General features: G+C 32.3%; 1 protein-coding gene, 2 non-coding genes and 1 pseudogene across 3 annotated transcripts; all 4 read right to left on the bottom strand.

Annotated features, from left to right (window-relative positions):
* Positions 1–2,185: 2,185 nt before the first annotated feature.
* Positions 2,186–6,874, bottom strand: LOC114162555 (protein trichome birefringence-like 38). Its single transcript, XM_028046485.2, has 5 exons — positions 6,530–6,874; positions 4,028–4,199; positions 3,740–3,918; positions 3,377–3,535; positions 2,186–2,574 (listed from the first exon to the last, which is right to left on the bottom strand). Exons 1-5 carry the CDS (start codon positions 6,790–6,792, stop codon positions 2,271–2,273), a joined length of 1,077 nt encoding a protein of 358 aa, XP_027902286.2. The 5' UTR covers positions 6,793–6,874; the 3' UTR covers positions 2,186–2,270.
* A 4,048-nt stretch (positions 6,875–10,922) lies between these two features.
* On the bottom strand, positions 10,923–13,186 carry LOC114194784 (uncharacterized; annotated as a pseudogene).
* An 8,445-nt stretch (positions 13,187–21,631) lies between these two features.
* TRNAQ-UUG (transfer RNA glutamine (anticodon UUG)) lies at positions 21,632–21,703 on the bottom strand. Its single transcript has one exon. It is a non-coding gene; the product is annotated as a tRNA-Gln (tRNA).
* Positions 21,704–22,491: 788 nt separating this feature from the next.
* Positions 22,492–22,563, bottom strand: TRNAQ-UUG (transfer RNA glutamine (anticodon UUG)). Its single transcript has one exon. It is a non-coding gene; the product is annotated as a tRNA-Gln (tRNA).
* Positions 22,564–23,907: the final 1,344 nt, after the last annotated feature.

Raw genomic sequence — 23,907 nt, 5'->3', positions numbered from 1 at the left:
TTGTAATGGGCTTTCTCTTCATTGCTACTAGCATCCGTGATAGCAGCCGACTTTTCAACTAGAAGAGCTAGATCAAGATCCAACACACCTAAGTGAAATTGGACTTGCTCACTCCAGTCAGGGAAATTCAACCCATTAAAGACTGGAACAGATGAAGCATGCGAGTGTAACATCAATGCTTTGAGTCATAAAACTAAACGTAAAAAAAAACAGATTCAGATATAAACAATCCTTCTATGCATACTAATGTTCTCCTTTGGGAGATCCACTAATACACAAACATAAACATAATGATGCTAATCACATTATAACATTATTGATAATTAAAATATGCATCAACTAGAATCACCTACTACCTTTGGGTATATAAATAAAACTAGTGACACATACAAAATTATCTACAATCATGTTCATTAATTATGAGAACAATTAATCAACCTTTGGGCGATCCTTAAATGTCTTATAATTAATGAATTTTAATTAACCCATAAATTTAATTATTCATAATTTAGCATCCATATTATGGGTAATTAAAATAAAAAAACATTAATAATTTGAAATCATATAAACTTTAAAATTTTGGCCACTTTGGTGACTAACAAAATTTATCATACTTAATTTCAAATAAATAAATACACATTTAATTGCTATAAACTTTATATAGCATCTTCATTAATTTTAATTTAACAATAACAAACATAAATATTATTGCAAATTAAAATTAATTATTAATTATTTATATAAATAAAATAATTAATATTATTTATATAAATAAAATAATTAAAATAAATATTATTGCAACTTAACTGATGCATGATGCACGATGCACACATTGGCAGTTCATTCCATTCACATTCACACATTACCCATTCACGTTCACACATTATTCCATTTATTATATTTGATTCCAAAAGAAAAAACAACTGATGCATTCACGTAAAAACCATATCATGTGATTCCACGCATGCACTGTTCAAATCATGGAAAAGATAAATCTCCTTTGACATACGCATGTAATGGAGAAGCTTGATCCAAAAACAGTGACAACGTTTTAACACGCTGCTTTATCCCATCAAAAAGAGAAACGATTATAATTTACATGAACGCAGCAGAAAACAATTAAACCCTTAAATCTTTAATTAGGGTGGGTTTATAACATTAGGGGAAAACATCATAAGGGATCACATAATAGGAGAATCATAAATCCTACAATCTTGCTCTAATACCACATGTAAAATTAATTAAGGATCTTTAAGAGTTATGATTCTCACTCCATAAAACATAATAGAGCACTAACATTGATCCATGAGAGATCCTGTGAATATGGTTTAGCGTTCTTCAAATTTGTAATCATGTGTGCTCTTCAACCACCGTTTCCCAATCTATCTCTTTGCCTTTCTTTCTCTTCTCACACGTTCTTGATGGGTTACCGTGAAAATAACCTTATGGCCAGAGACAGAACCCCAAAATCCTTTTATACCAACGTCCATCAAGTTGGTTTTATTTTATCTTTATCTTTATTTTATTTTATTATTACTTCTCATAATAATAACCAATAAGTCTTTATATTTTTTTTATTAAATCACAGTTGGGTCCATCATAATATTTCAAATGAGTCATTAATAGAATTAATTCATCAATTAATCCTAACATTCTTACTAATATAAATTACTATAAACTTTCTTTGCTTATTATCTTTGTCACGTATTCAATTAATTAAATTAATTTTAAATATTAAATTAATGAAATAAAACTCCAACAAACATATATCATTAAAACATTAATGAGATTACAACTGTAACTACCAATATATTTCTGAATGTTATTCATCATGAAATTTATTGTCAAATAAGAAAATTTTGTTTTTGCAGAGTCACTGGTACTAGAAACTATATTTTACACGAATTCTCAACGGAAAATAAAATTGTGCTATGCATGTAAATATTGTGCACAGTATGCTATCCAGGGAATATTTTAGAAAAAATGTATTACATGGAAAAAAAAATCTATTAATATTTTGTAACTCATAACCTCTTTCGTACCCTCCTTTCCAAACTCATCAAATCAATATTATAACTCCCAAGTATTAGGGGAGAAGTTAAATCTACAATTTTTTTTCACTTTTCTTTTCAACTTTACGACTAAGTTACCTTATAACTTTAAAAAAAGATGAAGTTTAAGCATGTAAAAACGAAATTTAAAAATTTAGTTTTATTATTGACTAGAGTTTTAGATTTTGTCCCAAAAATTGATGTGAGTAAACACAAAACTCAACCCTCTATTTCCAATGTGAGTTGTGCAGACAATAATTGATTCCATGTATCTGTCAAGCCTGCTACACACCAATGAGTACAGTCCATGCCTTTGAAGGCATTGTAAGAACTAGGATGTGCATCTTTTCTCAACTGTGACAGAGTTGTAATGTTCAACAGATGAACAGGTTTGGTTATGTTCTTCAACACATCTTCCACTACATACGATGCTTTTGGCAATCCAGCTGAGTAAGTTGATCCATTTATTGGCCTTGTCTCCTTTGCACAGTTTCTCACTCCTGGCTCATTCCACTCCACGCCACTGATTTATATACAAATTCAAACACCAAATTACTAATTAAACTTAAGATTTAAATGCATTTAACTGATTTTTTTGATCTATTTGGAGTGACACTTTTGTTGTTAAGACACTGATATTTTGATATCTTTTATTTTAAAAATGTAAAAGTTAATTTTGTTAAAACTATTTTACCCTTATATAAGTTGTGAAATAGTTAGAGTTGTCAAAACGGATAATTCGATCCGACCCGACTCAATCCACCACGGGTTGATAATTTAGTGAGCCAACCTAATCCGGCTCACTTTTTTAGTGAGCCAAAAAAAATTTGAACCCGGTCCAACCCATCACGGGTTAGTGGGTTAAACAGGTTGGTTCACGGGTTCAGTTAATTTAAGAAGTATAATTTTTTTTCAGTCAAAACTAAATTATAATTCTAGTTAAAATCTAAATAAACTTTAATACAATTAAAATACAAACCAAAATAAAAAAAAATACAAATTATTTATGTGTTGGCTAAAAAAACAACCTAACATGACCCAAATGTAAAACCCAACTTGATAAAAAACACTTGTGTGACCCTTTTATTTGCACTAACCCGGCTCACCACGGGTTCAACCTGGATGAGCCGGGTTCTAGATGAGCCGGGTCAAAAATCAACGCGTATTGAAATTTGTAAAAAGATTTCAATCCAATCCGAATTCGTGGTGAGCCAGGTTGGCTGGTGGATTCCAATCCATTTTAACAGCTCTAGAAATAGTATCCAACGACATTTTTCCTTTGTTGCTTACATGAATTTATTGATAAGAAAATGTTCAAAACTTACTTGTAATGTTGAGGAGAAATTCCTTGGAAAAGAACTTTGGTTTTGTCTGTATCAACCTCTGCATCCACCCATTTACCCCATGTTGTCAAACCAATTTTGAAAGCTTCCATGCGATCCATGTCTTTCACTATCTTGTCACCTATCTGAATATAATCCCATCTGCAGAACAAACAAAAGGTGAAGTTAATGCTTAACTATTGTTAGAATCACAGCTTCTGCTTCTGCTGCACAAAATAAAATATTTATGTTCTTCAAAAAGTTGATTTTTAACTTGTATATAAGTTATTTTAAGCTGTTCTTTTTATGAAATGTGTACGCAGAATCTGTGTTAGCAAAGATTAAACGACTTTGAAGAGATCTTACGGTTGCTTGGGTCCTCTGCGATACCACCAAAGCCAAGTGTTGAAAACCAGAATGTCCATGTTTTTCCATATGCTTCCACCATTCTTGATGGAATCAAGCTTCAGAACTCGACCAATTTTTTCCACTTCAATGTCAACCAAGTGAGTGGAATGAAAAACAAACAATGAAACTTTGTATTCCTGCAACAGCATTGTAGATGTGATTGCTTCAAATATTTGGTAGAAATGGTGGAAAAAAGTTACCACAGTTATGAAAAAGTGTTTGTTTATGAAGATATATGTCACTAACCGGGAATGTGTAGTTATACACAGTCTCATCAAGCTGATCCAATATTTGAATTTGAGGCACAGAAGAATGAAGCAAGCAAATTAGTGATTGCCATTGGTTCATACTCACTGAATCTCCTACAAACATGATCTGCTTCCCCCTCAGTTTTGTCAAAAACTCTTTCCCATCAAATCTGCAAAAGGGTATTTTCATCATATTCATCTCTCTATCTATCTACATGTTTAATTTGATATTCACAATTTCTTATCACTTTTCAAATTTGAAAAATGAAAACTACTTAGACATATATGATAGTGTTTCAAAATTTGGCTCAAAGTTTAGGTTTGGCGGGGTGGATTAAATTTCTGATCACTAATGCATAAATATTAAGTACAAATAACAGGTGTAGTGAGATGCATGAACTTCTTACGTGAATTCTCACAATTGAGAATACAATCTCAATTCTATAAAATCAATTTATAAGATGAGAATTGTAATTATTTCTATCTTGAAAATCCGTTTTAATTCTTATCTCAAATATAATCCTTACGGTCACGTTAGAAGTGGACTTTAAGCTTAATTCAACTCCACAATTTGTAAGGTTAGGTTTGCAGCTCACTTATATATTTTAAAATTATTTTTTCTCTTTCAACATACCCCTCACACCGAGATAAATACATCTCGTGCGTGAGACCAGAAATTAATGGACAGTTTGATAGCGGATGGTACAAAATGTCAAAAAAACTCGCTAGGATAGACTTTTCTTTTTTTTTAAACAATGACTCTGATACTATATTAGATATAAATCTCAAAAATATCGTTACACACTAATAAGTAATTTAATATAATTCGATAGTAGACAAAATAATAAATTTAATAAACAACAAATTTTATTATAATAGACTTTAAGTTATTCTGAAACTATGTATCTTTGAAAATTAACTTTGGATTTAACTTAAACCTAAAAAGACAGACCTATGTTCATGCCTAATTTGACTAATAGTGATTTAAATTTGAAATTTGTGTGAAGGTTCAGAGGTTCTTGATTGTGAAGATTTTGTGAACCCGAATCAAATACTTTAAGCTCACGGGTTAACAGATGATACTGCAGAAGGCTATCTACACTCTATTTCTTCATTGACCAAGCATGTTGCAACTTTATCACATGTCTCATTTACTAAACCCCAAGAAACAAAACATGTTCTCTATCACATTCCCAAGAGTGATTATATTAAATTTTCATTTATATTGTTTACGTGTAAACACATTACTTTTATAAGACTTCCCTTTTAATTCAATGGAAAAGTCTACCAATACTTAATTAATATTTTATTTAAATATTTAGTATTTTAAAAAATAAAAATATTTATTTTATTTTTGTAATTTAAATTCTTATTTAAAATATAAAATATTAAATTTTATGTATTTCAAAATATATTTTAAAATAAAAGTCCTACAAAATTTATGACCTTATAACGCACATTTACCTTTTATGTTAGAGAAAATTAATTCTAAAGAGGTATATTTTTCAAACATGGAATATATATATATATATATATATATATATATATATATATATATATATATATATATATATATATAAAGTATATGTTTGGTATTATTAGCTTTTATAAATTATTATGAAATTATTTAATAATAATAAATGCGTGTATATCAAATAATTTATTAATAATAAATTATTATTTTAACTTTCGTCAGTGGATTTAAATGTATTTAATACTAATAAACGCCTAGAAAGATATAACGTAAATCTCTTAAATTTGAAAGATTTGAGTTTTGAACATTGTAAATGGGAAAAACATAATTCAGAATAGGATCCTAACAAAAATTGACACTTAAATTCTCCTAAAAATACTAGTCATATGTAAAATCATCCAATACTAGTATTAGGAATAACAAAATTTTCTTAAAAAATACTCTTAAAACCAATGCTTTTTAGATTGAAAGAGTGAAAAAGAAAAAACATTAATAAGATACTAAATATATTGTGTTTCGATGTATCTATGTCCCTATCCTGGCATGAAATGTATATGAGCTGTGCTTTCATTCTCGTCCATGTGAGTTTCAAACATCATTACACCGTGCTTCCACCCGTGACTGTCTTTTTGTTAATCAATAAATCATCAAAATCAAAATGCACTTCAACATATTCATTCATTCTATTCTATATCCAATTCAAACTCACATAAAAATTAGTGTAATTAGTGTTTAATCACCGATTATTTTATATTAATTACATAAAAAATAAATTATATTTAAATTTATCTTTACAAAATTGGTTAATAAAATTGATTTTCCACATAAAACAAAATCAAGAAGACTTTAAGATGAAAACTCAACTAAGTTTATACGGAAAAGTTAGAAGAATGATTGTACTCTTACACAGATTTAATCTTACAAAATTGACTTATAAGATGAAGTTTATATGTAGAAGCAAGAAGATCAACTTATAAGATGAGATTTATACGTAGAAGCAAGAAGATCTGAAAGATGATTGTGTACCTTGGTAAGTTGCATTTGGAGGGTTGCCATCTGTATTTGAGGTAAAAATGATCAGGACGACCATATTTGGAGCAATCAAACTCAGAACGAAGGTGAGGACATTTTGCAGAGTCATAAAGAGGATAAGAATCATCCCAAACCCACTCTCCTTCATACAGGTTGCAACCCAATCCATCTTCTTCTCCACAACAACTCACCAAACTCAAACTCACACACACCAACCCAAAAACCCAACAATTGTATAACCTCATTGCAACATTCATTCTTTCGTTGTGTGTGATTTTCAAGATCAATAGGTTTACCACACAATCTTTGAAAATTGTGTCTCAACCATGGTGGGGGACTTTGCTGCTTCTCTCTCCGTGTCTCTTTATATAGAATTTGGGGGGGAATTAACGCAGATTTTTATTTAAAAATGTGAAGTATTTAATATTTATTTAATAGATTGTGTGCATGTCTTTTTTAAAGCTTTGACTATTTTAATGTAGTTAATATAAAATTAATTAAAATCATTTTGGCCATGTTCATGTGTGGGATGGTCAAAAGAATTACTTTTTATCATTTTCTTTTACTAAGAGACACATCTGGGAAAGTGAGTTGCATAAAGGAGTCTCAATTATTTGTATAATTTAGGTAGAACAAAAAACTACTAGTTAAAACAACATTTTAATTCGTAATGTTATTTTGGTCTTTTTTTATACTTTCTTTTATTTAGTTCTATGATTTTAGAAAATTCACAATTTTATTAGTTAAATTATTGATTTTATATATGCTTAATTTATATTATTGTAGTATAATTAAATATTAAAGAACAACTAATGTTTAAAAGATTAAATTGGTTCAAAATTTCAAAGAGGGATTAATTCATATTTTTACTGAAACTTAAAGGTCCAACAACATATTTAACCATTTTACTTTAAGTATCTCATCATATAATATATTGTTTCGATCCTAGGGAATCATTAGGATCAATCACTCCTCATTCGAGGTATTGTCCGTTTTGGAATTTATGCTCCGTCACGGTTATGTCCTTAAAAGGTGCATAAGAAGGTGTAAGGAGAAAAAGGTATTTAAACCACCTTAGACTTCAACTTCTAAGTTATGTGGGACTATTGGGTACACTAGGAACATAAGCCCCCCATGAGTCAAGGTCTAAGGGGAATGAGCATGTAGAGGGCTTAAGGGACCGATGGTTCGCATGTAGAACCTCGTTATCGGCCCCACAATTTGAGTATGTAGATGTTTATGAATTTTTTCTATAGGGATGGGTATAGAATAGCGAAACTCGTCATCTTCTAGTCTTGATGTCATCCCTAATTGTACCGTGTCTCTTTCTTTTTAACTGTTTCTCTTTCATGTTAATGTTGTTAAAAATTAAAATATAATTAAACGTAAAAAAAACATAAATTAACAAAAAAACAACAAATAAAAGAAAATAAAGTAAAAAACTCAAGATATCAACTATCAAATAATAAAATGTTAAACATCTAAAAATTATAAATAAAATATAATTAAAATATAAATTTTAGACTTCATTTATAACTTTTCAAAGACCTTTTACAAAACAATTATAGAAGTAGAATAAAAAAATAAATTTTTAGAAAGTATAAATTTATATTATTTTAATTAATAAATTAATAATTTCAAATTTTAACATAAATACAGTGAAACCAATACTAATTAATTATATCTTAATTCGTTATCGTTCCATATTTAATAGTGACTTAAATTAGTGATTCAACGTCTGAATCGGTTCGATATTGTTTAATTAAATAAACTTCTTCAAGAGTCAATGCGCTGTCTAGTTGAAAGGATTAATTATTGTTTTCCAATATAAATAAATAACATATACCAGTACTAAACTATTTTAAATTTGTAGTCTCAGAAAAGTTTGATATAAGAAAAAAAAATATTGATGTCGTATATAAATATAAGATGTAATTTTTATATAAAAGCCAACTTTGTAAAATTAAATTAAATAAGTTTTTTTTTTATTTTCTAATTTCACAAGTGGTGGATTTAAAAAAAAAAAAGTGTGAATTTCACATGCAGCACATGAGCAACACCTCACTCCAACAACAACAACTATGTTATTTCTCATTCTTAATTCTACAAATTCTTTTTTATGTATTGTGGATAGAAACAAAGAACAAAGAATAAAGATGGTATGAAAACATATTTGGAATTTGGGTTTTCAATGCAATGTATGAATTTTGGAAGGACATGGGAAAGAACATGAGTGCAAACAATTATTGTTTTATATCAATATTAACTATTAATTATTATTGGCATCAGACAAATTAATTCTTTAGGTAGATTCGTTGACTTTATTTTCCTTACCTTCTATTTTTTTTTTCAGTTGAAATTCTTATTCTTCTTATTATTTCTCTTAAATAAGATTCCGAATATGATATCAAATGGATTTTTTTTATTCTTATTATTCATTCTCTAAAATAATATTCTAAAATTTTCTTTACTTAGTTATTTGTATCTTATAAATATGTGTTTATTGTGTTATTATTTGAGAATGAATATATTGCTACGTTCGCGTCCTTGTCCCTTTGCTACATACAAGTAGGTATCTCACCATTCTATTTGTTTCATTTATGATATAGGTTAATAACATTAATTTGAGCAAATATTTTTAAGCATTGGTGATTTAATAATTTTAAAATAAATTGTTTGTTGTGATATTATAATCATTTTAGAAGTTTCATTACTCACATAGTTATTATAAGCGTGTTTTGTTGCTCAAATTGTGGTTGGAAATTACTTATTACTTATTGCATTACAAGTATTGGGTTGGATCAAAAACAAATAATTTATTACAAAAATGAGACTTTCTATACGTCAAGGAATTCAAAAATTGATTTAGAATGTGTTTTTTATTCCAAAATTCCGTGATGGTAGTGAAAAACCATATGCAACATCGACAACCATCATAGTCATAGTGACACCATATGGATATGGATTATTGTGACATCCATACCATTGTTAACATCAACCATTATAAGTATGGTCATGCACACCATCTATTTAGGTAAGAAGGTTATCTTATCTTGCATCAAGTTTCTTTAATGTGATTGTATGATTTACGCCACTTTTATATAACAAAAAATCACTAAGATATATGCATGACCATACATGTCTTCTCATATTTCGTGTCTAATGAAAATATTTATGTATATTTAAATATGATACAAGTAAAAGAGGCATTCTTTTAATTTTTCTTTGACATAGTAAACTTAAAAGTGATTGTTCAAATATATGTCTAGCCACATATGATATTTTTAAATATAATAAACTTTAAAAATGGTTGTTTAAATATATATATATATATATATATATATATATATATATATATATATATATATTAGTTTCCACTATTTAAAAATATTAGAATATTTTAAAGGAAAAAAGAAATTATTTGAAATATATGTATATGGTAATACATGTCAATAAATAAATGTCATCTCACATTTGAGTATTTAATTATTTAAAGACCATTTCAATATAACAAACCTATTTCAATTATCTTTTAAAATAAAATTTACACTATTTTTTTATTATATTATTTGTAAGTTTATTAATCAATTGTGAATGAAAATATGTAAAAAAATGATTATTTTTATAAATATATTATTTTTGTTCCGGCAGACCCAATAAAGTCTCATATCGCTTAGGAGTCGAGGTCAAACGCAGTTTAAATACTCATATCACCCTCCACCCTTTAAGGCGCCTTTTAAGGACAAAACTGTTACGGGGCCACATGCTGCTCCAAAGTAGACAATACCTCGAGAATGCGATGGTTATTCCTAACGATGGCTGCCGGACGGACTTGGGTTGGATCAGAACAACTAGATCCCAATGTATCCCCCTAACAAGGAGAAGACGACATTCATCACAAAGACTGACAGATACAGTCACGTGTAAAACTGATTCCCAACTAGTAGTAAGACACTTGGACCATGCCACACTTGACCAACCCACTGTGACCCTAATGGATAGCAACACTATAGAGGTAGTTGTGTTAGAGGATGAGGAGTGGTTCTCGATTCGTGTTGATTGGCAAAGAATTGTACAGATGGGGTTTCTCCAACCCTTTATTAAAGTGCATAACAAGTCGTCAGGCTCAATATATTATGGAGGAATTGCACACGGGAATTTGTGGCTTACATACGGGCATGGTAGTCAAAATCGAGATCCTACTCAAGATCAGAAAGGAAAATATAAATCGTAAATCAAAAAATCGTAACATGGATCGTAAGATCCTACAAATTTTATTGTCACTCAAAATTCATCAGTAAATTTTATAATATATGAAATAAAAGAGCACATCACTATGTGCAAATCAATATCCTACGTATATAGGAATAACAAAATAATGATTCTTCTAAATCAAATAGTCTTCTAAGTTAAGTTCACAATCTTCAGCTCCACCATTCCTATCTCCTTCGTCATTCAAATCAGCCATATCTAAGTCTTGACTATGTAAAGTTTCATCTTCCTGAACTTCAACTGGAATCAAGTTCTCATTCAAATCCAATGCTTCATTTTGCTCATGCTCATCTTCCATAATCCACTCTTCATCGGATGAACAATCATCAATGTTAATTCGAGTTGGTTTTCTTGTTTGTTTCTTCTTGGCTAATTTTGAATTGGCCATAACAAAAACAACATCATTCATTGTGCTTTGCTTTAGCCTATTTCTTCTCTTTGTATGGACCTAAATAAATGCAAAGACAAATATAATAAGTGAGCACTACTAGTAATTTATTATAGTGATATACTCTAACATTAACTTACCATCTCAAAGGAACTCCAATTACGCTCACATCCGGAGGAGCTACATGTCAAGCTTAATACATGAATCGCAAATTTTTGGAGTTCAGGATATTCATCACCATAAGACTCCCACCAATCTGCTGGAGTCTTTAAATTAATTGACCTAGTAGTCAAAGGACAACCAAAACATTTTGCTCATTTTCTAAAATCATCAATTTGAACATCAATGAGAGTTTGTTCATCCTCATCCTCGACCATCCTAGTTATACATTCCATCAAACCTCGTTTCACTTCCAAATCTGCTTTAAATCCGGGACGATAATGCATTTGAGGGTTAAGAAAATAATCTGCAGCATGCAAAGGCCTATGGAGCTGCTTGTCCCACCTTTCATCAATGATGTTCCACAAAGGCAAATAATTAACCAAAATACATTATATTGAGTTAGTTTTTTGTTTTCCATTAAAAAATATAAATAGTTAGATGACTAACACCTTTTTTTGACAGCATTAAAAGCCTTTTGAATCTTCTCCTTTGCTTGATCCATTGCTTCATAAATGAATCCCATGGCTGGCTTTTGATTCGAATCAACCAATCGAAGCAATTCAATTAAAGGCAATGTACCCTTCAAACAAGTTATTATATTCTTCCAAAACTTCTTATCTAAAACAATATCTTCAACTATTTTACCATCATTGGTTTTAGCAAACTTGCTAGACTTCCACTCATTACTAGTAAACATTCTAATCAAAGCTCCTTTATTCTCATATAGGCATTCTAATGTCAGATACGATGTAGCGAAACGGGTAACACCCAGCCTCACCAAATCCCTTCCTTTTGTGAAATGTTGTAATAGACAAATTAGAGAAGATCTTGAATAAATAAAGGTAGAAATTTTTTTACCTTTTGGAATTGTCTCCTCATGAATGGGGATCTTCTTTTCATAATCTTCTAACATTAAGTCGACACAATGTGCAGCACACGGTGTCCAAAATAGCCTTTTTCTCTTTGTCATCAACAAGTGGCCAGCAACTTTATAGTTTCAGCATTATCGGTGACAACTTGAATGACATTTTCTTCTCCCACCTCTTCAACAATGTTATCCATCATCTCCAAAACTTTCTCAGCTATTTTAGATATTGAAGAGGCATTTATAGACTTCAAAAACACAGTTCTCTTTGGGCTGTTCACCAAGAAGTTTATATTGTCCTTCTTTTCTTATCAATCCAGCCATCGGTCATAATAGTACATCCCATTTTTTTTCATTCATCTCTATGTGCCTGCAAAGCAAGGGATGTATTTTGAACTTCCTCCTTCAAATATTTAACTCTGATCTCATGATAAGATGGAGGCTTAAATCCAAGACCATGTCTTGAAACCAAATCAAGCATAACAATGAATTCTTAACTTTTTGCCACATTGAAAGGTATAGCATTGTTATAGAAGAATCTAGCAATTTCTTGACAAGCTTCCTCTCTCATACCTTTCTTAAACATGTTGTTGATAGTAGTTTGTGTATCAACTACGCTTTTCTTAAAAATATTTGTAGGACTTGAAGCTTCACTATTTTTTATTTTCTCACTAGCTTCTATTGTTCCCTCCTCCATATTCAACCTTGATTTCTTGTTTAAATTTTGTTGCAAACCAACAACAATTTCCCACATCTCTTTCTTCACTTCATCAGTAACATCCTTGCAAGCACCAACATCCTTTTGAGTACCAATCAAGTGATGCTTCATTCGATAAACTCCCTCTATTACTACCTTCTGACAGTATTTGCATTGCAACTTTCTAGTATCCCCACCAACAGAATTACAATGCTTCCATGCTATATCACTCCTATTTCCTGGGGCATTTTTTGGAGCCATGGGTATAGAAGATTTTGAAGTCATTTTAATAATGCAAAAGTAGAATGGTAGTTTGGGTACATATAGTGAAAAAATAGAGAGAATAAAGGGAATGGTAATTTTACTGCGTAGTACAATAGTCTGTGTCATGTGTGTCATGGTAGTTCTATTTTATAAAGAAGAGGGAGTAATTTTTTCAATCTTAGCAAAAGAAGGGAATTAGTGATTTTTAATTGTAAAAAAGTGGTAGCAAGGAGAGAATTAATAGTTTTTTAAGGTAAACAATCACTGTCCCAGTTTTTAATTTTGGAAATTAGTAATTTTTAATTGTAAAAAGTGGCAGCAAGGAGAGAATTAGTAGGTTTTTTAAGGTAAGTTGTTTAGTTTTTTTTTTTGGCTTAAATACCTTTTCGGTCCTCATTTTCGTAATGTTTGTTGCGAATGGTCATCATTTTCACAAAATGTTTAAAATGGTCTTCATTTTTACCGAATGTTTAGAATGGTCCTCATTTTCGCAATTCGTGTTTTATTTGGTCCTTTTCTGTAACGCCGTTTAAATCATTAACAAAGCATTGTACATGTGGCATGATTTGTATTAGGGTGTATTACGTGTACTGTACAGGTGGCTTAATTAGATATTTGGGGATAAATAAGTGAGCTAGGGTTTTGGTAGGGAATGTTTGGGCAGTTGGTGAGTTTTGGCAATCTTGTTCCTCCATTCCCAATTGGTATTGCTGCAATCTTCTTCTTCCTGCAATCCCATTATATAGGTATGTTACGGTCCCAATCTTCTTCCTTTACCTCTGGTTGTAATCGTTGGAGGCAACCGTGTTGTATCACTTCGTGCACTATTGGTGGTTCAACGAGAAACGAATTAACCCCGATTTGTAGTTGCAGAGAGATGGCTGCTTTGAGGATGGCAAGAACTCCAAAGAATATTAGTAGAAAAAATTTTGGGTACAATCTATTTTTATTTTTGTGTTAATGATAAATTGGTTTTAATTTTTGGTTTATTGATTTACAGAGTGGTGGTTCCAATAATGTGGGCTGTAACTTTTTCAAATGGTGGTGTTGATGAAAAGAATGTCATCATCATGACACAAAAGAGGCAGATTAATGATTTGGAGAAGTCATTGAAGGTTGCTGAGAAGAGGCTGCAATTAGTAATAGGTTTCACTTGAGTTGTTATTGTATTATTCGTACTGTTATTGTGTGTAATCTTTTAAAGTCCAATTTGTTTTGTACTATTGTTAAATGAAGAAATGAATTAGTTTGATTATGTTGATATTAGTCCCAACATGTTCAAAATGACATCTTAATCTGAGCATTGAAGTAAGTGAAATTGATTTAAGTTTGGGAAAAATTAAATTGATATAAGTCTGGAAGAAGTTAAATTCATAACATTAATTCATCATCATCAAAATGCACTACATCAATGTTTGGCAAAAGTGAAACTGAACGAAGTTTAAGGAAAGTCAAAATGCAATACATCAATAATGAATTCTACATCAGAAATTCTAAAAAATAACTAAGACGTTTGTAGTTGCTATCATGGCCTCCTCCTAATCTGTAATTTCATCATAAATAGCTGAGATGGTTCTTCTGGTGTTGGTAGTGGTGTTGTTTGATTCTCCACTTCATTCCTTGGTGGTTGAGTTGTTTGAGTTTCAGCAGTTGGTGCATTCTCAGCAGTTTGAGCATCTGGTGCAGTCTAAGCAGGTGTTGTAGTCTGCTCATCCACAGGCTTATCTAGGCAATTGTTCTTGTTATGTCCAATCTGATGGCATATGCTACATTTTTTTTCTATGACCTCCTTTGCTGATTTGTGTGTTATCCTTTCTCAACTCCCACTCTTCCAACCTTCTTTTTTTCTTGGGTCTTCTTGGTAAGATTCTCTTATGTGGTAGATGGACGTCAGGGTAGGGAGTTCTTTCCCATAAGACTTCACCATTGACTGGAAAGATGATGGATTGATATATTTCTTCATACGTGGATCTCCTGAAACCGATTGGTATGAAGTCCTCAGCATTGACATTGATGAAATTCATTGCTGCAAAATTTCCCTAATTGCAAAATTTCCCCTAAATTGAAAAATTAACGTTAATTAGCCACCGGTACAATGTTCCGTTAATGATTTAAACGGCGTTACAGAAAAGGACCAAATAAAACACGAATTGCGAAAATGAGAACCATTCTAAACATTCGATAAAAATGAGGACCATTTTAAACATTCTGTGAAAATGAGGACCATCTGCAACAAACACTACGAAAATGAGGACCAAAAAGGTATTTAAGCCTCTTTTTTTCTTAATCTTTAAGGAGCAAATTTTTTAATCTTAATAAAATATTTTCTTAATTTTTAAGGAGCAGATTTTTTAATCCTAATAAAATATTTTTTTAATCTTTAAAGAGCAGATTTTTTTAATCTGATAAAATCTTTTCTTAATTTTTAAGGAGCAAATTTTTTAATTTTAATAAAATATTTTCTAAATTTTTTGAAGAGTAGATTTTTTAATTTAATAAGAGGAGGGAAATAATGGAGTTATTATCCCGTTGTTTTATTTTTTTTTAACGTTAGATGTGTGATAGAGGGAGATAGTTTTATTTTTAAATCATGTCACTATTTCTAATGTAACAGAGAGGGAGATAGTAACTTTTTTAAAAAAGTTACTTTTACATGCAATTGTGGTTTTACTGTGCAGGTTTTACTTCTGAGAAACACTGGGCTTTTTGAAAGTTTAAAAAATTAGGTTAGAAATTTAGGGTTTTTGGAAATTAGGTTAAAAATTGATGTTGCCATTGCAATGCGAAGCTGGTGTTGTTGCCGTTGCGAGATGTAAAGCTAGTGCTGCTGTTACGAGATGTGAAGTTGTTGTTGCTGCGAGATGCAAAAGTCGTCGTTGGCGTTGCTGTGAGACTCGACGCTGCTAATAGAGGGCGTTGTTGCTGCAGTTGTCACTGTCGCCACAAGGTCTGCTCATTTCTTCCTCACTGTTTGGAAGGGATTAGCCCCGTCGCAATTAGAAGGGATCACATCTCCGAAATCGCCACTCCCAACCGAGTTGTGATTTACAACGACGATCCAACACGATCCTTGAAGATCGTGTGTTTTAAGGGGAGCGGGATCAGAGAGGTTGCAAAAGGTCGTAGACTCGTACGATCTTACGTTTTGGGTCGCGATTTTGACAACCATGCATACGGGGTCTTGAGCCATGGTGGCACGGGTATTACGAGTGAGATACTACTGGCCAACCGTGAAGGAGGACTGCGACAAGTACGTCAGGAAGTGCGTCCAATGCCAGCAGCATGGTAACATGATACATCTCAAATCCGAAGAATTACATGGCATTACATTTCCTTGGTCATTCACCATATACTACTTTACCAAGTGGATCGAGGTAGAACCTCTAGCCACAATCACGACCTAGTAGGTGTAAAAATTCGTTTAGAAGAGTATAGTGTGCAGGTTCGGTGTCTCGAGCATTATCATAGTGGATAACGGCATACAGTTTATCGACAAGGGACTAGTCGAGTTCTATAAGAGACTCCATATCCAACATATCACCAGCTTGATCGAGTATCCGCAAATGAATGGGTAGGTTGAAGCGACAAACAAAGTCCTACTACAGGAGCTTAAGAAGAGGTTGGGAGATGCTAAGCGCATGTGGGCTGATGAATTACTATGGCATATGGAGTAGATGCAATGATCCCTGTCGAGATTGGAGAACCCACCTTGCAAAGATGTATGTTCGATATCCACCTTAATGAAGAAAGTATGTTGACAAACCTAAATCTGATCCAGGAACTCCTAGATCATGTGTGAGTTCGTGAGGGGGCGTCTAAGCTAAGAGCCCAACGCTGCTACCACACCAAAGTCAGACCTAAGTCCTTTCACCAAAGAGATTTGATGTGGCGGATGGCAAGTGCTGCCCGAAAACATGAAGGAAAATTCTCGACCAATTAGAAGGGACCATTCCGCGTCAAAGAAGTTCTAGGTAAGGGCGTGTACAGGCTGAAGCACCTATCAGGAGTTCATGTCCCAGCAACTTAGAATGCTTCACATCTCAAGTTCTATTACAGTTAGTTTAATGAATGATTATGTTAAATTTCAGACTTTTTTTGTAGATTAGTTGAGGAATAAATGGTCTACTTTTTCTTACCTTGATCTTTTTTCCCTAAGGAGGGTTTTGGTCAAGAAGGTTTTAACGAGGCACCATGGCAATAAATAAGGCATATTTCTCGCTTCCTTTTTATGGTTACAATTTTCATTATTAAAGCACGCGCGTGTTTAAATCAAGCATATACCAATAAGATTATTTTTAAATATTTCTCTCTATGGGAAAGAAAGCTTCATCAAACAAGATGATCCCCCATATTTGTATCAGTGGAAAAGGATGCTTCATCGCTCAAAAGATGATCCCCCATACCAACGTAAAATAAACACCATAGAGACGACGCACAACCACTCGTGAGGGCAAACTTGGTGGCCCAAGGGAACACAAGGTCGGCAACAACTCAACCCAAAGTGACCGGCAACATCTCGGCCAAGTTGGCCAACATCATCCCCACCACTCTAGCTAGCTTCATCCTACAATCTAATCTAGTTGGTACTGTATTTATACAGAGAAGCAAAATATGACAATTGCAAAATGCGAAATTCTAAGCAAGAAGCAAAACGTGATACATACAATCAACATAACCAAATGTAAGGAAACCTCTTGCCTCCTATTTTTGGCCCCAACTAACTCCCTCTGCAGGTTCTCTGTCTCGGCAGTTAACTTGCTTGTGTTTAGAGTTTAACTCAACATCGTCTCCAAATGACGACCCGTCACCATTGCTCTAGCTTGAAATTCGTTCAGTGCATAAAGCACGGTATATGGGCACATGGCTGAAATAATCTCAGCATCCTCCGACGATAGTGAAACCTCTATGCCCTCATTAATTTTGAGTTGGGAGTCGAACAACGCTGCCAAAGAGTCCGTCGTGCCGTCAATCATCGAAGTGCTTTGAGATTTCTTCGGATAAGAAAGTCAGGGAGTGCTCGACTTTGCATGGCGATCCTTGCATTTGCTCTTCCTCTTTTCAATAGGAGAAGGCATCAGATCGCTCCTCTAAAATGGCATCTTTGTGGTAAGATGCCAAGAACTTTCACCTCCTTTTCTCTTCTACTCCTCCAGCATATTTCTCTTCAGTTCTAGAAACACTTCTTACTAGGGGAGCCAGCAGCAGCCATGATATCTGCAAATAAAAAATAAGTGTTAGACAAGAATAACAACTGGCTATCTACATATAGTTAGTCAAACATACATACCGAAAAGGTCATCGTGCGAATGAGAAGACCTAAACACTCGAATAATTTTCTTGGAGGAGAGTTTCTTGGGCACTTGGTCTAAATAGGACAACACATACAGGTCTTCCTGGGTGAGGGATGTTCTCGGCCAAATTCGGTATGGGTGGGATTTTTAGTCTAGTAGAAAGGAAATTTAGATTCACCATTGTCAAAGTAAAAATATTTATCCCTAGCGGACAAGATGACTACCTTAAAAAATCTAATTTTAAACCTTTTAAAAGACTAAGTATAGGACGCCAGTAGGTATTGATGGCTTTGGCCCACTAGGGATATCCAACTGACCAACTCTCCCGGACGTGTGCAATAGTATTGCAAGAACACTTGCGGAGAGAGTTTCAAGTGGAACACTAGTCGCCAAATTCAGCACTCTCAAGACTCTCATGGTAAAATAATTAAAAGGGAGGCACACATGCAAATCTGATATTAAGGCTGAGTACATATAGAAGAAATTGTCCCCATTCTTAGCTCGTTCTGTGCTCACAATACGTTCATCTACTGTACTAGCTATTATATCATCTTACGAAAGGCGACTATGGCAGAGGACTTACCAAACCTAGACAATGGGAGTTTCACTCTAGGATCTACCCATACATACTATGGATGACGCAAGGCCGAGAACTCCTTGAAACCATGGGAGTGTTCATCATTCCCTTGGGAGCTATCACTATCAAGATAGTTGGATACAATGGACTTTTCATCTGAATCACTATGCCTATTGGAAAGATAATAAGCAGAGAAGGATGACATACCTGGGGAGCGCTACGGTGCATGATATACTTGGCTGGGGGTTGGCTTACTTCTAAAGTGGAAACCTTGCCCTAATATGGAGACCTCACCTCTATTCATAGTGGACCTCCTTTGCATGCATAGGCGCCATCCCCACCACCGGATTCAACTTTATCTAATGGTGCTCAGACCGCTACATTTACTTTCCCACTTATTACTATGTCCCATCATTATGGCACTAGCTTCAAACAGCGAGTTGGGTCAATGCCTTTTTCCAATGCATCTTGACACATATCGCAAGGTATGAGTGGTGAGGACATCTCAGCCATCCACACTCCTTCTTTCCTTCCCACTCATTTTTTTGCACTACACTCTCTTGTTTCACTTCATTCACTACGAGACTAGAGGGTGGTGTATAGGTGACAGGTCGGCTACATCCCAACCCATCTGGCTATGGAAAAGGTCGGTCGCATCTCGGCCTCAAGGAGAAGAAAGGAAACCCAGCAGGTGCAGGAAGAAATGGGTTGGCATGGTGCAGAGGCTGGGTATATCTCGGCCCACTACTTGGCCGGGTACATCCCGGCCCACTACTTGGCCGGGTACATCCCGGCCCAATATTGACCAAGCTTGGTAGGTAGGATATTGTACAGGTGCAGACAAGGAGCACACAATCCCAGTAAGAAAGGAAAGAACCAATCCTTTACAAGGCACGCACAATCTCAACCAAAAAGAAAAGAACTGATCATTTATAAGGCGCGCGTAATCTCAATCAGAAAGGAAAGAACGCGCAATCCCAATCAGAAAGGAAAGAGTTAATCCTCGAGTATAAACGGGTTGCGAATAATAATGACAGGATTACAAAATGAATAATAAAAATTAGGGTCTAGCAGCTACATAGAGATATGCTTTTCTCATTTTTCTACATACACCTCATATTAAATCACTATTTGACTTGAGCGTTGGAGTGCTTGTAGGTACCCCACCCTCGGAGTTCCGCAGCAAGTAATCCCAAGGAGAGTCCGGAGAGGAGCGGAAGGAGAATCAACACAAGGTTCTTAAGATCGCTTAGTTCCATATTAGAATAGTTCCGATCAGGTACAATTTTGAAAATCTTATACTTTTTAACATAAAGACTTCGTACTTGATTAAATCTTATTAAAAGATATAATTTTTATGAATAGCTTTTTTTTTTAATTATAGGATTAAATATCAAATCTTTTCCATTAAATATATAAATAAATCTTAATTATTATTTATTTCATGTCTATTAGACAAAAAGAAATTGTAAAACACTATATTTAGAAACATATAATAAAAATACACATGTTTTAAGAAAACAAGTCGCTCTGCAATAAATTATGTATTTCCTTTTAAATAAATGGGTGAGTTAATTAAAGAGTTTTTTTTTTCATAAAATAAGTTATTTTTAGGTTAAATCATTTTATTGGTCTTATTTTTGTAGAGAAATCTCAAAAGAGTCTTTTTTTATTTGTCTTAATTTAGTCCTTATTTTAGTAAATTTGTTGTAATCAAATCCGTTCCATTAATAATATACTAACTGTGCTAACTAATGTGTCATGTGTCAGCCTGTGTTTTTTTTGTTTTTGTAAAAAAATTGCCACGTGTCAAATTTAGATTTTGCCACGTGCCATTGTTGATGTAAAAAAATTCAATTTAGTCCATATATTTGTCATGGTGTCTAAATTGAGTCCCTTTTTTTTAAATTGGAGCAATTTTATACCTTCCAAATTCAGACCAAATTTAACTTGTATAAAAATATTATAATGATATTTTTATTATAATTGATATTTTTAACAAAATTAAGTTTATTTAAATTTATATTTTGAATTGATCTTTATTTTAATTTTGTTTATGTATCAAGAATTTATATACAAATTATAGTGTTAGTTTAAAAATAACAAATTTATAAATTCAAATGTAAAATTTTAAAACAATTTTTAATAATTTAAAATAAATATATTTAACAGTTTATAACATTTTAAATTGTTATAAAATTATTTTAAAGTTTTACATTTCAATTTATAGAGTTGTTATTTTTAAACCAACTCTAACATTTGTCTATAAATTATTGATATATGAATATTTGAAACAAAATTTAAATAAAGCTCAATGTAAAGTATAAATTTAAATAAAATTAATATTGTTAAAAATATCATTGTAACATTTATATAAAAGTTAAATTTGGTATGTAAATGGATAGGGATGAAATTGTTCTAGTTTAAAAAAATTGGGAAGAAATTGAAACAAAATAACAAATAAGAGACTAAATTGAGGTTTTTCAAATTCAGCAATGGCACATGTGTCACCTATCAAAAAAAGATCTACTTGCAACAAATTTACCAAAATAGGGTTCAAATTTAGACAAATAAAAGAAAAGGTCCTACCGGGAGTCGAACCCAGGTTGCTGGATTCAAAGTCCGGAGTGCTAACCACTACACCATAGAACCTTTATTTTGTAATCAAATCTCGTCCTTTCTCTCTCGACGTTTGTACACACAAAGAGAAAAGGTAAAATTTCTATTCATGTAGCAAAATTTGGATGTTATGATTACATTCGATTAAAGGATAAACCTATCTTAAATAGATTTAAACAATCTAGGAATTTTTACCTTAGTTTCCAACATGAGAAGTGTAAAAGTTTGTCTTCATTACTTGTTGTTGTAGAAATTCTTATTCTTCGAACAAGACTTTGTGTTGCCTTGCCTTTGCGTATGATCATTTGCGTGTCACTCATCATGTTTCCCATTTACATCCTAGCCTTCAAGTTCCTCCACATCTCCAATGACATTCCCAGAACTAGCTACCACATTTTCAAGGAAAACTAAACCCTGATTGTAATTATTGTTAAGAAGTGGACTTTAAGGCTAACCTAACCTTATAAAATTGGCTTGTAAGGTGAGGTTTGCACCCATTTATATTTTGTGAATTAACCTTATCTCTAGTCTTCAAGTTCCTATCTTGTATGACCGTATTCATAGTGAAATATTTTATTTTAATAGTACTATGTTATTAAAATGAGATGTTACATAATTATATAATCTTATACTTTTTAGTGATAAATTACTTATATTATTATTTCTTAAAATGATTTTTTTAAAATAAAAGAGAAATTTTATTTTAATAGTACTATGTTATTAAAATGAGATGTTACATAATTATATAATCTTATATTTTTTAGTGATAAATTACTTATATTATTATTTCTTAAAATGATTTTTTTAAAATAAAAGAGAAAAAGTCCTACCGGGAGTCGAACCTAGGTCGTTGGATTCAAAGTCCAAAGTGCTAACCACTACACCATAGAACCCTTACTTTGTAATCAATTATCACTTCCTTCTCTCTCAATGTTTGCAAGCACCAGGAGAAAAGGTATAATTTTTATTCACGTAGAAAAATTTGGATATTGTGATTACATTCAATTAAAGAATCAACTTATCTTAAATATTTTTTAACAATCTAGGAATTTTTACCTTGTTTAGTTCCTAGCATGGGAAGTGTAGAAGTTTGTCTTCATTACTTCTTATTGTTGTAGAAATCCTCATTCTTCAAAGAGAACTATGTGTTGCCTTCCCTTTCCATTCAGTCATTTACGTGTCACCCACCATCTTTCCCCTTTGTGTCCCAACCTTTGAGTTACTCCACATTTTCAAGGAAAAATAAACCCTGATTGTAATTATTGTTAAGAAGTGGACTTTAAGTCTAATTCAACCTTACAAAATGGATTTGTAAGGTAAGATTTGCACTCACTTATATATTGTGAATTGACCTTATCTCTAGTCGATGTAGGACTTCCAACACATACCGACTTGCAAGGTGAGATTTGTACCCACTTGTGAATTGAGCTTATCTCCTGTCGTTGTAGGACTTCCAACACACACTCTCACGTCGAGACATATAGATATTGTGCGTGGGACTAGACACCCGATATTAGGTGGAACAATAGATCCAACAAACATCAAATTTCACTAGAATAAGCTTTAACCCATGGCTCTGGTACCATGTTAAGAAGTGAACTTTAAGCCTAACTCAACCTTACAAAATTGGCTTGTAAGATAAGGTTTACACTCACTTATATATTGTGAATTGACCTTATCTCTAATTGATGTAGGACTTCCAAAAATTATCCCAAATATGCACAAATCCTCCTTAGTAACTTTAGGTTATCCTAAAGGTGTTTCTATACATGACTAACCATTTGTTAGGTTATAATAACGCTCCTCTTTGTACCCGAAAAAAAAAGGGTTATTAATAAGAAAAAGATACTTACCAGCAAATGTGAAAGAAGTTTCTAATCCACATTATCTTCATACGACATGGGATTGGTAGCTAAGTGGAATGAAAGATGACAGCTTATAAGGAACATGTACTCATTGCACGAGAAATGCAAGAAAAAAATTGAAATTTAACTTTGATTTTTTAATTCCCTATATAATAATTTAAATTGGGATTTTAAAATCACATTTTGAAATAAATCTTTAATATTTTTAACATATAAATTTCATGTTAATATAATTTTAAAATACCTAATAATAATTATTTCTAACTCATGACTATGTTTTATATTATTTTTAATAATATTCACAAATCCAAATTAAATATCAATAATTATAAATAATAGTTATTTTTTTCATATTATTTAAAATCTAATAAA

Source organism: Vigna unguiculata, chromosome 1 (genome assembly GCF_037176805.1).
Source record: "Vigna unguiculata cultivar grain cowpea cultivar isolate G323 ecotype 2 chromosome 1, ASM3717680v1, whole genome shotgun sequence".
Lineage (NCBI taxonomy): Eukaryota > Viridiplantae > Streptophyta > Magnoliopsida > Fabales > Fabaceae > Vigna > Vigna unguiculata.
This window is presented reverse-complemented; position numbering and strand designations above follow the sequence as displayed.

Bases quoted from the DNA above. Each gene is read 5' to 3' on its own strand.
- LOC114162555 (XM_028046485.2), bottom strand. From the start codon at position 6,792: ATGAATGTTGCAATGAGGTTATACAATTGTTGGGTTTTTGGGTTGGTG. The intron at 4,200-6,529 runs GTACACAATCAT...ACCCTTTTGCAG, and splicing joins TCCAAATGCAACTTACCAAG to ATTTGATGGGAAAGAGTTTT. The intron at 3,919-4,027 runs GTTAGTGACATA...ATGCTGTTGCAG, and splicing joins TGTATAACTACACATTCCCG to GAATACAAAGTTTCATTGTT.